General features: G+C 44.9%; 1 protein-coding gene across 2 annotated transcripts in view; it reads left to right on the forward strand.

Annotated features, from left to right (window-relative positions):
• Positions 1-1400: 1400 nt before the first annotated feature.
• Positions 1401-14402, forward strand: part of EIF4B (eukaryotic translation initiation factor 4B) — a 35178-nt gene continuing 22176 nt past the window's right edge. The window contains exons 1-4 of one of the 2 annotated variants that reach the window (XM_081851741.1): positions 1401-1490; positions 3995-4045; positions 11877-12008; positions 13250-13458. In XM_081851741.1, the coding sequence (XP_081707867.1) occupies positions 1478-1490; positions 3995-4045; positions 11877-12008; positions 13250-13458 (405 nt within the window). In that variant the 5' untranslated portion in view covers positions 1401-1477. Of the gene's footprint in view, positions 1491-3994; positions 4046-7912; positions 8054-11876; positions 12009-13249; positions 13459-14402 lie in introns of those variants that run through there. The other variant, XM_081851742.1, reaches the window with a different exon arrangement.

Genomic DNA, 14402 nt, shown 5'->3' on the forward strand with positions numbered 1-14402 from the left:
CCCATCCCTTATCTTGTGGGTTCCGAGAGATACTGTACTGGCTGTAGCTGCACACACATGCAGAGACAGATACGCAGGTACAAAACGCAGATTCCCATCCGCTCTCACATGTCAGATCTTCAGACTTTGCTGGCAGAGAGCTGGAGCAGATCTTGATGACGCAGAGATGAAGAACAGTAGCCTCTTGCAGGGGGAAAGAGGCTGACATGCTGACTGTTTATCTGGGTGGACCCTGATAGTACATGAGTATTATCTCTTGCTTCTGGACACCAACCTTAAGATCATTCAAATTAATCCTTTCCAACCTAGTGCCTTTCAGATATTCTGTACTACAATTCTCATTGGCCCCAGTCCGTACACTGCTTGAGAGAAGGCTCCTCTTCCCCTCCAGGTCTGTGGAGGCTGCTCTGGTTTTTTTATCACTAGAAACATAGGGACGACCATCTTTTCCACACCACATAGCTAATCTATTTAGCAGTTCTCATGCTGTTGATTAAAGCTGAAAGAACTGAGATAGTTGTGGTTCCTGCATTGCAGGGGATTGAACTAGATGACCGTTGATGTCCCTTCCAACCCTACAATCGTAGGATTCTATGCAATTTATGTGGCACAAAATATGAAGTGGACAACACAGATTACATAAAACAACATAAAATTCAACATTTCCTCCACTTTTAAAAATAACTTTTCCAAATATGGCAGGGGAGACTTGAGTTTTCAGCAAGAGCCCTGAAACTTAACAGAGAACTTTACAGAACATTTAAAACAAATTAAAAACCTCCCACTGGCACTGAATACAAAATCAGCACATCATCAGCGAGAAAGTCCCCCCCCCCCCGCATGCTAGTTTTCTCCTTGCAGGGTGCCACTGCTACTTCCGTCATCTTGAATGGGGAAATTGCGGGGGTCTGGGGAGGGGGGGTCACCAGCTCCAACGAAGCATATCCTTTTAAATGTGTTTGTGGGAGGGGAGGGGTATTATGTACTTTGTTGTTTTTCTGTTGTGAGCTGCTCTGAGATCATTCGGTGAAAGGCGGTATACAAATTTAACAATAACAACAACAATAATAATTCAATAAGTAAAGCAAACGAGATACGGGGATCCTCGAGGACCCCGAGGGTCGAGTCCGACCCCCTGCCATGGTCGGGAGGCGTTTACTGGCCCCCACCGGGCCAGTAAAGCCAATCTGAAGCTGGGCCGCCCTCCGCCCCCCAACTCAAGGCGCCGCCGACGGCGGGGCTCGACGGGACTCCGCTTCGCCTCGCGCTTGCGCCCGACCGCGCGACCACGTCGCCTCTCCGGACTGAGAACCGCGGCGCCAACCCGCTCCCCCCGCCGGCTTCCCGCTCCCGCCGCTTCCCTTTTTTTCGGACCCGCCCCCCTCGGGCGGAGGAGGAGGAGGAGGCGGCGCCTCTCTCGCTATAATCACGTGACGGCCGCATCCGGGCCCTTTCGCCTTCTCTCCCTCTTCCCAACATGGCGGCCTCAGGTGAGCGGCGGTCGCGGGGCGCGTGGGCCTCCGGGTCCAGGCAGGCCGGTCGGCCGGCGGCGCCGGGCTCGGCCCCCCTCCGGAGCCGGGAGCGCGTCCCCCGAGAAGGCGGCTCTCGCCCTCCAGCCGCCCCAAGACCTGAGCAGGCGCGCGGCTTCGAACGAGGCGGCCTCGCGCGGCTCCCGCTCCGGCCTCTTGGTGTGGGGGCGGGCGGCAGAGGGGGGGGCAGCGCGGGCCGCACTTGAGCTCCGTCAGGGAGGGGGCGGGGGGGCGGCCGATGGCACCTTCTTGGGCCGCGTCCCAGTGCGCAGGCGCGCGGCAGGCGCGGGCGAGGTGGGGCAGGGCGGCCCTGGGCGGCGCCCACGTGGGTGCTGCTTGGCTGACTCGCCGCCGCCCGGGCTGGCGGGGCGGGGCGGGCGGAGGCTGCGGGGAGCTCGTCGGCCGGCGCTTGCCCGCCCTGCTCCGCCTCCCTCGCCGCCGCCCCCGGCAGCGGGTGGCATTCAGGGGCCCACCTTCCCCACGCACCCGCCGCCTGCCTGCCTGCCTGCCTGCCTTCTCCCCCACCCCGGGAAGGAATTAGCAAAGCCGAGAGGTCAATCCGGAAGCCCTCCTGGACCCCGAGCTCACAGGATGGCCTGGGCGGGTGGGGGAAGGACTGTCGTCTCACTCTCGGCCCTGCTTTGTAATACGGGGAGGGGGCTGAGAAAAGCAGCCCACCTCGGAGGGCTGCTGGAGCGGTTGCTGAGACTCCTGTGTACGTGCAAAGGGCTGCGCGCTCTCCACGAGGGAGAGAAGTTTTCCATGCACGTTCACATCTTACTTGCCTAGTATGGTTGCCTTCTGGCCTCCTACTTTTCTGTTATCTGGCTTCTCTGGAGGCTATGTTCTTGCTCTGTCCCAAGATGGCCTTCCTATTTACGCCATTGCAGGATACTAGGGAAGTGTCCAGGCTGTTCTTTGTTATATCTCTTATAACACCTGTGTACGTTTTGTGTGGGTTTGGGCCAGTCATTTTGCCACTTGGTTTCCTAGTTCCCTTCCTTCACACACCACCAGTCTTGAAAAGATTGACTTTGTCTATAGGTGCAGCAGGATGAGGTGGTAGAATGACCTTCATAATGGAAAGGGGATCATATAAAATCCCCCTCTATAAACAACACCCCCATGAAAATGAGCACAGTGCAAAATCAGGCTGGACTAGAAACACCGACTGATATGCTAGTATCTTCCTTACATGGGGAGAAGATTCAGAAATGGCTTTCCTTGCCTGCAGTCTGGAGCGTTGCAGCCCAGTCTACCATTTAATTCTCCTGCATGTATGCTGTGAGTTGCAGGCTATTTCTCAAATATAAAATTTACCCATCAAATGTCGGGAATGCTGGGTCTGTTGCGGCCTGACTCCTGCTGCTTGCATAGCTTTGTCTTTGCTGGAAGAAACATAGGAAGAGTTGGGTCTACAAGGTACTACTTACCATGCTTTCTGTATGCATTTCTGCTTTAACATAAAATGAGGCTTCTCTTGTTCTTTGCACACTACTTCCCTATTTTGATGGGGACATAGCACATTGCCATCTGTGTAGAAGATGCTTGTGTCTTCCTGTTGGAGAGTTAATTTTATTTCTGTGTGTTGATAGCACAATAGTCTGCCAAGCTCTAGTGTAACACTTCCAATTTGTGTCTTGGATAATGGAAAATACATCTGCCTAAGATCAACCTCAGGATGAAGTTGATGGGCTTTGAATAGGTTATTTATTTGACTCTGAAAGGCACCTCTTTGTTCCCTCCATTGCCAGGTAGAATCATAGAATCATAGAGTTGGAAGAGACCACAAGGGCCATGGAGTCCAACCCCCTGCCAAGCAGGAAACACCATCAGAGCACTCCTGACATATGGTTGTCAAGCCTCTGCTTAAAGACCTCCAAAGAAGGAGACTCCACCACACTCCTTGGCAGCAACAGAATTGCTGTTTGTGCTTTTCATAAGGTCCAACTCTTCCATCTAAGGGATATGTGGTGACACTGATAGCTGTGTTCCATGGAACTGTGTTCTGCAGGCAAATCTCTCACCTGTACTATATTCCCTACATCTGCACATTAAAAAAGATTGTTTTCGGTTACATTTAGTAAGTCCTTACAAGATGACAATGAAGCTGATTTTTAAATATATAATTTTATTTCTAAATTTTGAAGTTCACAAATCAATACATACTTTTAAAATATTATTGAGAATATTAGATTGTTCTGCCCCCAGACTGGTATTTGAAAAACAGAGTAGCTCTCAGTAATACAGAAACTGGGCATCAGTCATTCCGCAGTATCCTGTCCCAAGAGTTCCCTAGGAGACAACATCCAGAGGGCAACAGGTTCCCCATCCTTGGTGTTTAGGTTCTCATTACATGTTGAGCTTACCTCCCACACTACACTTTTTGCAGCCCAGTTGCTTGGCTTTGGTGGGGGGCATAGAGTATCCCTTGTTTACTTTATTCCAACATTCCACTTTCTTAGCTCCTGGAGTGGTTTCCGCTGCTGAAAATGGAAGCTCGAGGACTGCTCAAGGTGAGGAGGATTTTAGTATTTCATTCTTTTCTTCTGATCTGCCAAGATAATGTGGCATATTTTTAATCTCTGAATATGGTTCGCATAACAGCACAAGGGATCCCTAAGAATTAGGGAGGAGCACTGCAGCATCTTCCATACAAAACAAAGTGTGAATGTTTCTTGTGTAAGTGTTCTTTGTGTCTGTCTGCTTGGGTGATAAGTTCTTTGTGTCTGTTTAGATGTTGTGGGTCGATCTCTGCCAGGCATGACTTTTTCCCAGTGGTTTAGTATGGTGGCTGACTTCCATATGCCTTTGAAATGCACCAGACTGCACCAAATAGCTGCACTAAAAATACTAAAGTGAAAAATGGGAGGGCACACCTTCTGTTTCTTGTTAGCTAGATACTATAGTATTGTAGTTAACCAGACATAATTCCATTAGAATTCTACAGTTTACTTTGAGACATTTGCTGCCAGAAATGAAACACCTCTGTCATAATGGATGGTCTTTGCAGAGATCAGGCATTCTGCTGTTTGACTCCTAATGGTAGGACAAACCATTGCAAATGCTTTGAGAAGCACATCTTAAATACTTGAGGGGGTTTTTTCCTGTGGGCCAGATTCAGCAAACCTGGTGCACTTGTGAAAGCCAGCACTAGTGTAACGAGCTCCCCCCAAATCTGCTGGAGGGTTGGGAGAACTCTCAGAACAGCATGCGATGGGAAAAGAGGGGAGATTGTTCAGCCTGGCAAGCAAAAATGCTTGTATGAGCACGGCGTTGAATTCTATTCTCTCCATAAGTCTGAGTCCACTGTAAAACTGATTGGGGGTTTTAGCACCTAGGGGACTTAAAAGGGGTTGAACCACATACACATTTATTTATTTTTTAAGTCTTAGCTGGAATGATGGCTTTAAATAATTTACCTTCTTGCCAAAGTTTGGAAACTACTGTTTATACAACTGTGAATCTTTTGCATCTTGCGTAGACACAGTGGGCTGTGCAAGAAAACACAGCAGAGCTTGAAACCTGGTTGCATTTGTTTTTCATAGGTCAGTGCAGTGTATATTATTCAATCTAGTAAGTTTGGCAAGCTTCCTTCACTTGCAGTCTTAATTGAAAAGAGAGCTAACCCATTTCCTCTTTTTTTAAAAAAGGTAGGTATTCTTTTGTCATACTGCATTGGCATAGTGCATTTATTCATTAGATTTTTTAAAAGTTTATATTTATTGTCAGGCCTTTGTATATGGGTTGATTATATATCCTTGTGTTAGCCTTTAAACAAACCTGCAAATTGGGTTAGGCTGAGAGATGGTGACTTGCTCAAAGAATCCTTATGAGCATATATTTTGTGCCTCAGATGATAAACTTGATAAGCAGTTCCATAAAGCTGTGTTATGATAGGACAGGAAGATTGTATTTCAACAGCAGTTTCTCTGTGGCTGCTGCTGCTGCCTCAGCTAAGTTACAGGAATTGTATCTATTCTTGACAGTAGCTTTTAGGTCTTAATTTCTGACCCAGTTCTTTAGAACAAGAGATGCCACGAAAACAGCCTTGCAGGTTTGAACAATATGGGCATAATGGGGGCTTGTTTGGCAAAACGGGGTAATATAGGCAGGAACTGGTGTTGGGTTATGGATACCCTATACCAGCAAGAAGAACTGTTTTCAGCCATGTGGGGGTTATTCAGTATTTTTCTTGATCTTTGACAGGGTTGGTGATATAAGATCAAGCAACACTGTGTGTCTTTGCAGTGTGACTTTGCTGTACTGCTTGCTCTCTCTGAGTTGTCAGCCATTTGATGCAAACTGAGCCTGCAGGTTTTGAGTCCAGTTCTTGCTTGTTAGCATTGCATTTGTTGTCACTGAGAAAGTGATGCAGATAACCACTTTTAAGAGTGCCATGCCATGGGGGACAAAAGAAAGTGGAAATGGCTGCATGTGAAGGTATCTAGTTTGATAAAAATGCAGTTAGTAGGCTGCCTGCTTCTAACCAACTAAATTTTTAAATAATTCCTAAGCTGATTGATAGTTCAGTACTCTGTGTGTGTTTGTCCTTACCAGCCTGAACTTCAACACTCCAAAAGGGCTTACTCGAAATATTTTGTTAAGGAAACTGGTGGGTTGTTGGTTTTTTAAAATGGCATTTTCATTGCATTCAGTTTTGTAAGTGACTGAGCATCTAAGGCTGCTAATTTTATATTTCAAATAGTTATACCAATAAAAAAATACAACACTAAAAGGTTTGCAGCCTCATCATCTGTCCTCTGAGTTGCAAAGCAAGGAGTCACCTTAAACCAGAATATGTGCAACATGGATTGTTAACCGATAGTATTAACTGGAACCACACCACAGTTTGAAACATTATGAACTGGGCAAATGTCTTAGTTGTATTTTGGATGTGCAAAAGTCGAAGTGAGCTGCTGATACAGATGGTAGTGACATTTGTCTAGGACAAAGGCTTCATATCTTATGCCCAGTAAACTTTATATGTTTGATGTTTTTAAGAAGGTAATTATTACACTTCAATTTATGTTTTTAAATTATTGTACTGATATCATTAAGCTGCTGCAGGAGCCTCTGGGCATTGCTGGATAGAAATTTGAGTCAATAAAAATGAGCTTCTACTGATGCCCCATGACAGTTTACAGCAGGCATAGGCAAACTCGGCCCTCCAGATGTTTTGTTTTTTTAAAAATAATATTTATTAGGCCCTCCAGATGTTTTGGGACTACAACTCCCATCATCCCTGACCACTGGTCCTGTTAGCTAGGGATGATGGGAGTTGTACAGTAGATGCTCGGGTTGCGAATGTGACCCGTGCAGGATGCATGTCCACAGCCCGCAGTGGTGCATCTGTGCACGCGCGGGTTGCAGTTCGGCACTTCTGCACATGCGCGACTGCCAAAGCCCAGAAGTAACCCGTTCCGGTACTTCCGGGTTTCGGCAGTCCGCAACAAGATTAAGTTGGGGTCCTGTATGTAATTCCTTTTACATTGGCCTTTGGGGTTCCAGTCTCAAAAGAGCCTGGAGAAGATACTCTTATGAAGACCGTGAACTGAAAGGACCACAGTTGTATTTTTGAATATTCCTATCCCAAAGGTGGTGCGGAGGAGCTATATGTTGGAGCCTTTGGACAGAAATGCAGATAGTCCTGTTTTTATTGCATGCTACAAAGAGGTTTCCTAAGCTACACAGTTGACAGTACAGTGGTGTTTGTGTAGAAAAGTGACCAAGGCTACATCATGAACTAGGATGGCCTATTTCAAATATTGCCTTTCTATGAGCAAGCGATTAATTTTGACCCTCCCTACCCCACCAGTTTTTGGAAAAATAGGAACATGCTTTACAAGATTGTTGTAAGGATGTGCTGTATTTGAACACTAAATGCATTTGTGTATAAATACTGTGTATTAAATTGGAGTCCAGTTTTAATATATAGGCTGTACAAATCTGTCATACTGGGCACGGATAATCTACTTGTCCAGTACTTACTGGAAGGGTTAGCAACTTTCCAGGCACTCGTGAAGTCTTTCCCAGCCCTGCCGTTTGTGGTACTTGATGACTGTGATTAAAACAGGAGCCTCACATATGCACAGAGATGCACGCAGCTTTTCCTCTTTCTAAGAGGACCCTTTACAGTGAGGTTTCCACTCACAGGCATGCTGATCTCATTGGAATACCAGTCTCTTCTGGTCACTGGGAAATGGAGAGTCTGTTTGGGAAGCTCAAAAAACATACGTCTCCAAAGCACAACGATGATGAGACTGTGATTCCCTCACTGTAAGTAGGCAAAGCAGCCTATGTTTGAAGGGTACTTTTCATATATTCTGACAACCTTGCCATGAAGTCACAATGTGATGACATAATTGAAATTATCACAATGTGGAGGCAGATAAACATGACCCTGTAACTTTACTGTAGGATTTGCACTCTTAATAAGAGAGGGGAGGGAGCAAATATTTTAAAACCATGCCGTTTATCTTTGGTCAAGTATTGGCCAATTACTATGCAGGTTGCAGAAGAAAGTAAGTAAATTAAATGGGTGTCGGTAGCTCAAAAGCATTAGGTGTTTCCAGTCCATAGCACTGGGTCCATTTCCCATACCCATGCCCTTCACACAGGGAGTAGGATTCTCTGTTTGCTTGTCGTTTAGGAGACAGGATCCAGCCCTAGTCGAATCTGTAGTCTTCTTGAAACAGCATTGAATGTGGTATATAATGAATCACCCTATCAGCAGTGAATCATAATGCTTGAATGTTGCTTCTTCACCAATTACTGTTGGTAATTGCAGTGGAAATATCTAGCTTGTCGGTCATCATGGCTGCAGCTTTAACGTAACCATAAATGCAGAGCTGAAGCTGCTTGTTTTCATTCTCCATAATTCTTTCCAAGATAGACTGTTCCTGATGGGGGAGTTCATGAGTGCTATGTACACGCACTGTTTTACTCCAGGACAAAGGTTTAAGGAATGCAGAGCAGTCAGTGATAAGTTGCCAAGATGTGAGTAGTAAGTGGCTGTTCAGAACATCACTTGGCATTCGTATGAGTGAGGATAGACATCATCATAAGTCATGGAAATTCATATGCCCGGTTATGTCCTACCAATTTTTTTCCCCTTCAAATTATGCAGTATTATTTTGTTTTTATGGCTGATAAGTTTTAACAATATGTTCATTATTGTAAGCCACCCAGAGAACTTTTTGGACAGTATATAAATGTAAGTAAATGAAAGGACAGCGAAAATTGATGAATCAAGAGTTGTGCAAAATTTGCTTACATTGGTGCAATAGTAGCTGATAAAATAGAGCTGCTGTGTAAATATTAGGAGAATTGTTTCAGACTTCTGTTATTCAGCCCCTCTCTCTCCTGCTAGCAGCCTGGGAATATTATTGGGGCATGGTCCGATACAGCCTGCTGGAGCTTCTCAATTCGTTATTGCTGGGACTGTTAAAGGTCTCTCCCCCCCCCCCCAAGAGTTCCATATAGAACTGCCTGTATATAAACAATAATAGTAAAATTTAAAAGGCCTAAAGTTAGATGATCCACAAAACACAAGTGCAGTCTCTGGAGAAGTGCTTTTGCTGGTGGGTCAGCTCCATGTAATAAACAAAATGTTGGGCTTGTTTATTAGAGACCCGAGTTCAAAACTTGACTCTCAGTAAATATTGTGGCTGTTGCACACATAATGTTTTTTGGTATATAACTGTGGTGTGAATGTTACTGATAGCTGATGAAAAGACTGCAGTTTATAAATGGGACATTGCCCTCTAGCTTTCCTGCAGCGGAGGAGAGGTAGGAAGATGTGAGCAGAGATCATGTGAGTGGGCCATGCAGTCTTTCCCCACTTTACTTCCCACCCAGCTCCATAGCAGATTGTTTCTTTTTCCATACTTCTTTTTGCAAACTGTAGGGGACTTGCCAACCTGGTCTACCCTTATTCTACCCTTATTCTGAATAGAGTCCCTGCCCTTCTCTAGTGCTGGGAGACAAATAGAAGCAGTGTACAAGGTCAGAGAGAGCATATGGCAGAGCCTTGTCTCCACCATCACCACCTACCTAGGAAAGGCAGGTAGGGGCTTGCTGTTGCAGTAGTACTAAGCTCCAGGTGTACTTGGAGCATAAGATCACAGGCAAGAATCCCCCCTTTGGGGTGGGTAGGAAAGGCTTCTGGCAAGCAAAGGTTGTTGACCAAGGCGAGCTAAAGCTTGCAAATCCTTGCTTATAAAGAATTAAACTGACTTTGCCCACCGTTCCCCCCTCTCCCCCAATTTTAGCTCCTTACTCTGTTCCCCTCTCAGTATGTTTTATCCTCCAGCCAAGGACAGCATAATCCTACTACAGCCCAGTTAGTCACCTGTTATAAGGGGGAGTTTGTGCTTCTAAGGAACAGAAAGTGCATTACTCTTCCGAGAAGTAGGAAACACTGTGTGCCCGTTTTACATTGGAAAGGATGTTCCCTAAAGACATTTCTGTGGCCTCAATCGTATCAGTTATTCCAGATCCTCCTTTCTTCTAGAGGCTGTTCCTCTGCTTACAAGTGTGCTTTCTAGCAGCACTGTATGGGCCAACAACTTTGGTATGTAATATTTAACAGCATTTCAGATAGGATAATCAAGCTCAAAAACAAGACTTTCTTCCCTAATAATAATAATTTTTAAAAGCATTTAGGGTAGCATTCTTCTCTGTTTCAAATTCTGGCAGCTCATAGCAAATACCCTCCCATTCTGTCTGTCTGACACATAAGATAAAGGGCAGACTTCCAAGAATAAAGAATTGTGTGCTTCTAGGATAGGTTATCTGCTCTGTGTGTAGGCTGTTTTCTACCATTGTTAGAAAGCACTGGTTCCTTTGCCACGGCTTTAAGGTTTCCACCTAAGATCTAGAAATAGGTTGAATTCTTGCGTTCCTTTTTGACATGGTAAAAGCCCAAAGGCATTCTGTAGAATTTTAGTTTTTATTAGTCTTCATGACATTTCAAAACTGGGATTTTCTGTGGAGCACATTTGACACAAATAGTGATCCTGTGATAGATGTTGACTCATGGTGATTTTTCCGCATATAAAAATTGGTGTGGCCATCCAATCTGAGAAATGAGATTTTTATTCATCTATGAAAGTACATGATAAAACTCTTGTGTTACACTTCCTTACCTTTAACAGGAAGGGTTTGCTTAATGCTACATTTAAGGTCCATTTAAACCACGTAGGTTGGATAGCAAGCTTCTAAGGGTTCCTACTGTTTTTTAAACCCTCAGCTGGCATCTTTGAATGTTAATTCCAGCATTCTGTGTATTGAGTAGACGACTTTCGCTAGATTCCCTTGTAAGCAAAACCACAATGTAATTTTTGCTGTCCCATCAAAATATATAACAATTAAGGTGAACAAAGTGGCAGTTGTGTTCTTTGTGTTTAGGATTTTAACATTTGGTGTTGACTGTTTTTCTATTGTAAGTTATGCAGCATTCTTTATCATTGGGGATCCCCAGTAACTAGGGCGGTTCTCTTGAGTTTTACTGGAGGCAGAAGCTCCCCCAGTGTGGAATAAGAGACCTCCCACAAGTTAAGTACAATTGACAGAGAACTATAAAGAGGAGTCTTATATAGAGCTCTGAGTATTATCACTGGCCAACAGTTCTCTTCTCTGGTTTGTGGGTTCGTGGAGGCTTGTTGGGTATACAGAGTTCTCCCTGATGTTTACCTCATTTGTAAAGCCATTGTGTGACTTGGCTTAAGCTGAGTAGGGAGTGAGCTTCTGGCTCGGCAGGTCATCTGGACCCAAGATGACTTCTCTCTGTCCTGATCCCATTTCTGGGCCATGCTGCTAGCTTCTTTCCTTTGTTAAATTTTGCTCCTCTGAACCCCAAAAAGGAAGCAGTGGTGTCCTGCCTATGAAATTCTCTCCTAATGAAATGCCTCTCTGCAAACACTTTCGTTTTTTACAATGCAGAATACCAATATTATCTTGGCTTACCAAGAACTCATTACAAACTGCTATCTATGGGTGGGATAACTTAGAACACTGTCACAACAGGAAAATGATGGGGAATGAAGCTGTACAACACTTTATTTTCTACTGATTTTGAAATTGAATCTGTTTGAATTCAAGTGTATGTTTTGGTTGTGCTGCAATGTGTGATTGGGTGTTGCTGTGGAAAAGTGGGTTTGTAACACAATGTCTTCCTGTCCTAATGGCAGTTCCTACTGTCTTTTGAGATCGGTTGGTTTGGTTGCTTGTGTTCAAATCAGTAGTAGTAGACTGATCGGCATTCTGTATACAAGTGAACGGTAAAGGACAGCAGTTTCCAGCATTTTGAAGCGGCTTTTGTACCACTTTTCCTACTTCTTACAGCTAAGAAGAAGAACAAGAAGGGGAAGACCCTGACTTTGACAGACTTTCTAGCAGAGGATGGCGGTGGTGCTCCCACCTTTGTTCCAAAACCAGTTAGCTGGGCAGATGAGACAGACGATCTGGAAGGAGATGGTAAGATAAAACATAATAATGGTGTTTGGTTCGGGGGGGGGGTTGCTTTGCTTCTGCTGAACAGTTTCTAGGTGTCAGTGAGAAAACATCCTGGAGTTTCTTCTAATCTTGACTTTTCAGCTATTATCTCTTTCCTCCAAACTGGTGTCATACATTTGTTGTTGGACTGCAGTCAGTCCCAGTCAGCATTGTTAATAGTCAAGGATGATGGTGGGTTGCAGTCCTATATCTGAAGGGCACCATATTGGGGAAGGCCAATACTAGCAGTTTCTTGTTCTCTGCTGCATTTTTATAATGAATTTTGGGTAAGTAGTTATTTTTTTAATTAGAGAAAACAAAATAAGTGTTAACTAGGACAGCTATGGAAATCTCCAGCCAAGGTAAGAAGCCAAAATTTATGTCCAAAGGGTAGGGTCTTATCTCTGCTGTCATGCATTAGCTTTGGGGGTGCTTGGAGCACTTAATGAAGCTAATACAATTTCAGAGCTAAGGTACTATATTCCTCCCCAGTACTGAGTCCTTCTGAAGCTATCACAAGCCCCTCCCCATTTCTAATTTGGTGGGCTTTTGGTGTGTATGCAATGACATTAAGCAGTGTATCTTCCTAAGAAATACAGCCCATGGAAACTTTAAGAGCATGCAGGACTGTCACTTGGCTTCAGTCACATAGAGAGTGGCATTCAGGGTGGGCCCTGTATTATGTAGCCTGAGGTTGCAAAAGACTGAAGTGTTGCTGCAGCATCTTTCCCTGCACATGGAGGCACTGGTTCATTTAGAATACCTCTTTGTGATCACCTCTCCAAGGTGTTGGAGAGTCATCTCAGCCCTCAGCTACATACACCTTGAAGTGAACATTTGTCAGCAGTCATTGCAAGTGCTGCTAATATGGAGTTGTTCTTTAGGACAGTCGGCTGCTTTTTTGCCCTTGTAGCAACAACCATTTCCCCTACATTCTCTTTGAATGGATGGTTTGGAACCAACTCCTTGTGTTTCTGTGAGTTAGAATGTGGGAAATTGCTTATGAAGTGGCATGGCATTTTTATTAGGCTGTTGTTTGCTTGCAGAAAGAATCCCATTTGGGGTGGTTTGTGGAGGTGGTGCTCTTGTCTAATAGTGACCAGTCCCTATAAGTCTCCAATACTTTCCTCGCTGCCTACAAGTCAAATGGAGGCTGAACATTCTTTGCTGTTCATTGTAAATGCTCTGTGTGTTTGCTAATGTGTAACGCTTTTCCCTCCTAGTTTCTACCACCTGGCATAGCAACGATGACGATGTGTACCGAGCCCCTCCAATTGACCGTTCCATCCTGCCTACTGCACCTCGGGCAGCTCGGGAGCCCAATATTGACAGAAGCCGTCTCCCAAAGTCACCCCCCTACACTGCCTTTCTGGGAAACCTGCCCTATGATGTATCAGAAGAGTCCATCAAGGACTTCTTCAGAGGGCTTAATGTGAGTATTTCATGGTTAGCTTTAAGGTTCACGGTCTGGTAGTGCCACGTGGAATCCAGCAGAAAGCATTCAATAAGAATCCAGATGTTTTTTGTGTCACCTTGAGAGGATAGCAGCATTATCTTAAGCTGTGTGAAAATGGTAAGGTCAAGAGAAATTCCGCATATGCCTTGTCTTTAAAGATGATGTTTCTGGTATGAAACTCCACAGGAGTTTCCCTAGCAGCTGGTAGAAATCCCAGGCCTCTTTGATGAAGTGAAGAGCGCTTTATAAAGTGAGAAGAATGATCTGGATTTTTATATTGTTTCTAGCTTCTCAATACCTTACAGTTTGGAAGGCAGCAACAGACCCAACTCTACTATTTTCAAATTGCTTTATGCTACATAAACCTCTCAATTGTAAAGAGTAGTTTTCTACTTCTGGTTAGCCCAAAGCAGGCAGCTACCCCTTAGAATAGTGGTGTTTCATGCAGTTTGCTGATTGGGTGATTGGGCAGGGGTCTTGTGTCCAAACATCTGGCAGGTACAGGCATAGATCAGAAATATAGTGGATTCGGTTCCAGGCCACCGCAATAAAGCAAGTCACACAATTTTGGGAAATCCCAGTACATATCAAAGTTATGTTTATACTGTAGTCTATTAAGCCACCCCACCCCAGTTGCAGGGGCAGGAGGAGAAAAATCTGTCTCCAGCCTGCTCCACTCCCATGGCTAGAAGAGGGGGGGTGGCGCCAGTACTGGGGGGTTTCCTTCACCTGGAAGTCGCCAGGCTTCCTGTAGCTGCACCCACATTCTTGTAAGGAGCAATATCTGCAAAGTGCAGTAAAGCAAAGGCATGCCTGTATAAACCACAGAGCCTAGGGCTTGCTGATCAGAAGGTTGGCGGTTTGAATCCCCATGATGGGGTGAGCTCCCGTTGTTCGGTCCCAGCTCCTGCCCACCTAGC

Source organism: Podarcis erhardii (assembly GCF_964252035.2).
Source record: "Podarcis erhardii genome assembly, chromosome: 2".
Classification (NCBI taxonomy): Eukaryota; Metazoa; Chordata; class Lepidosauria; order Squamata; family Lacertidae; genus Podarcis; species Podarcis erhardii.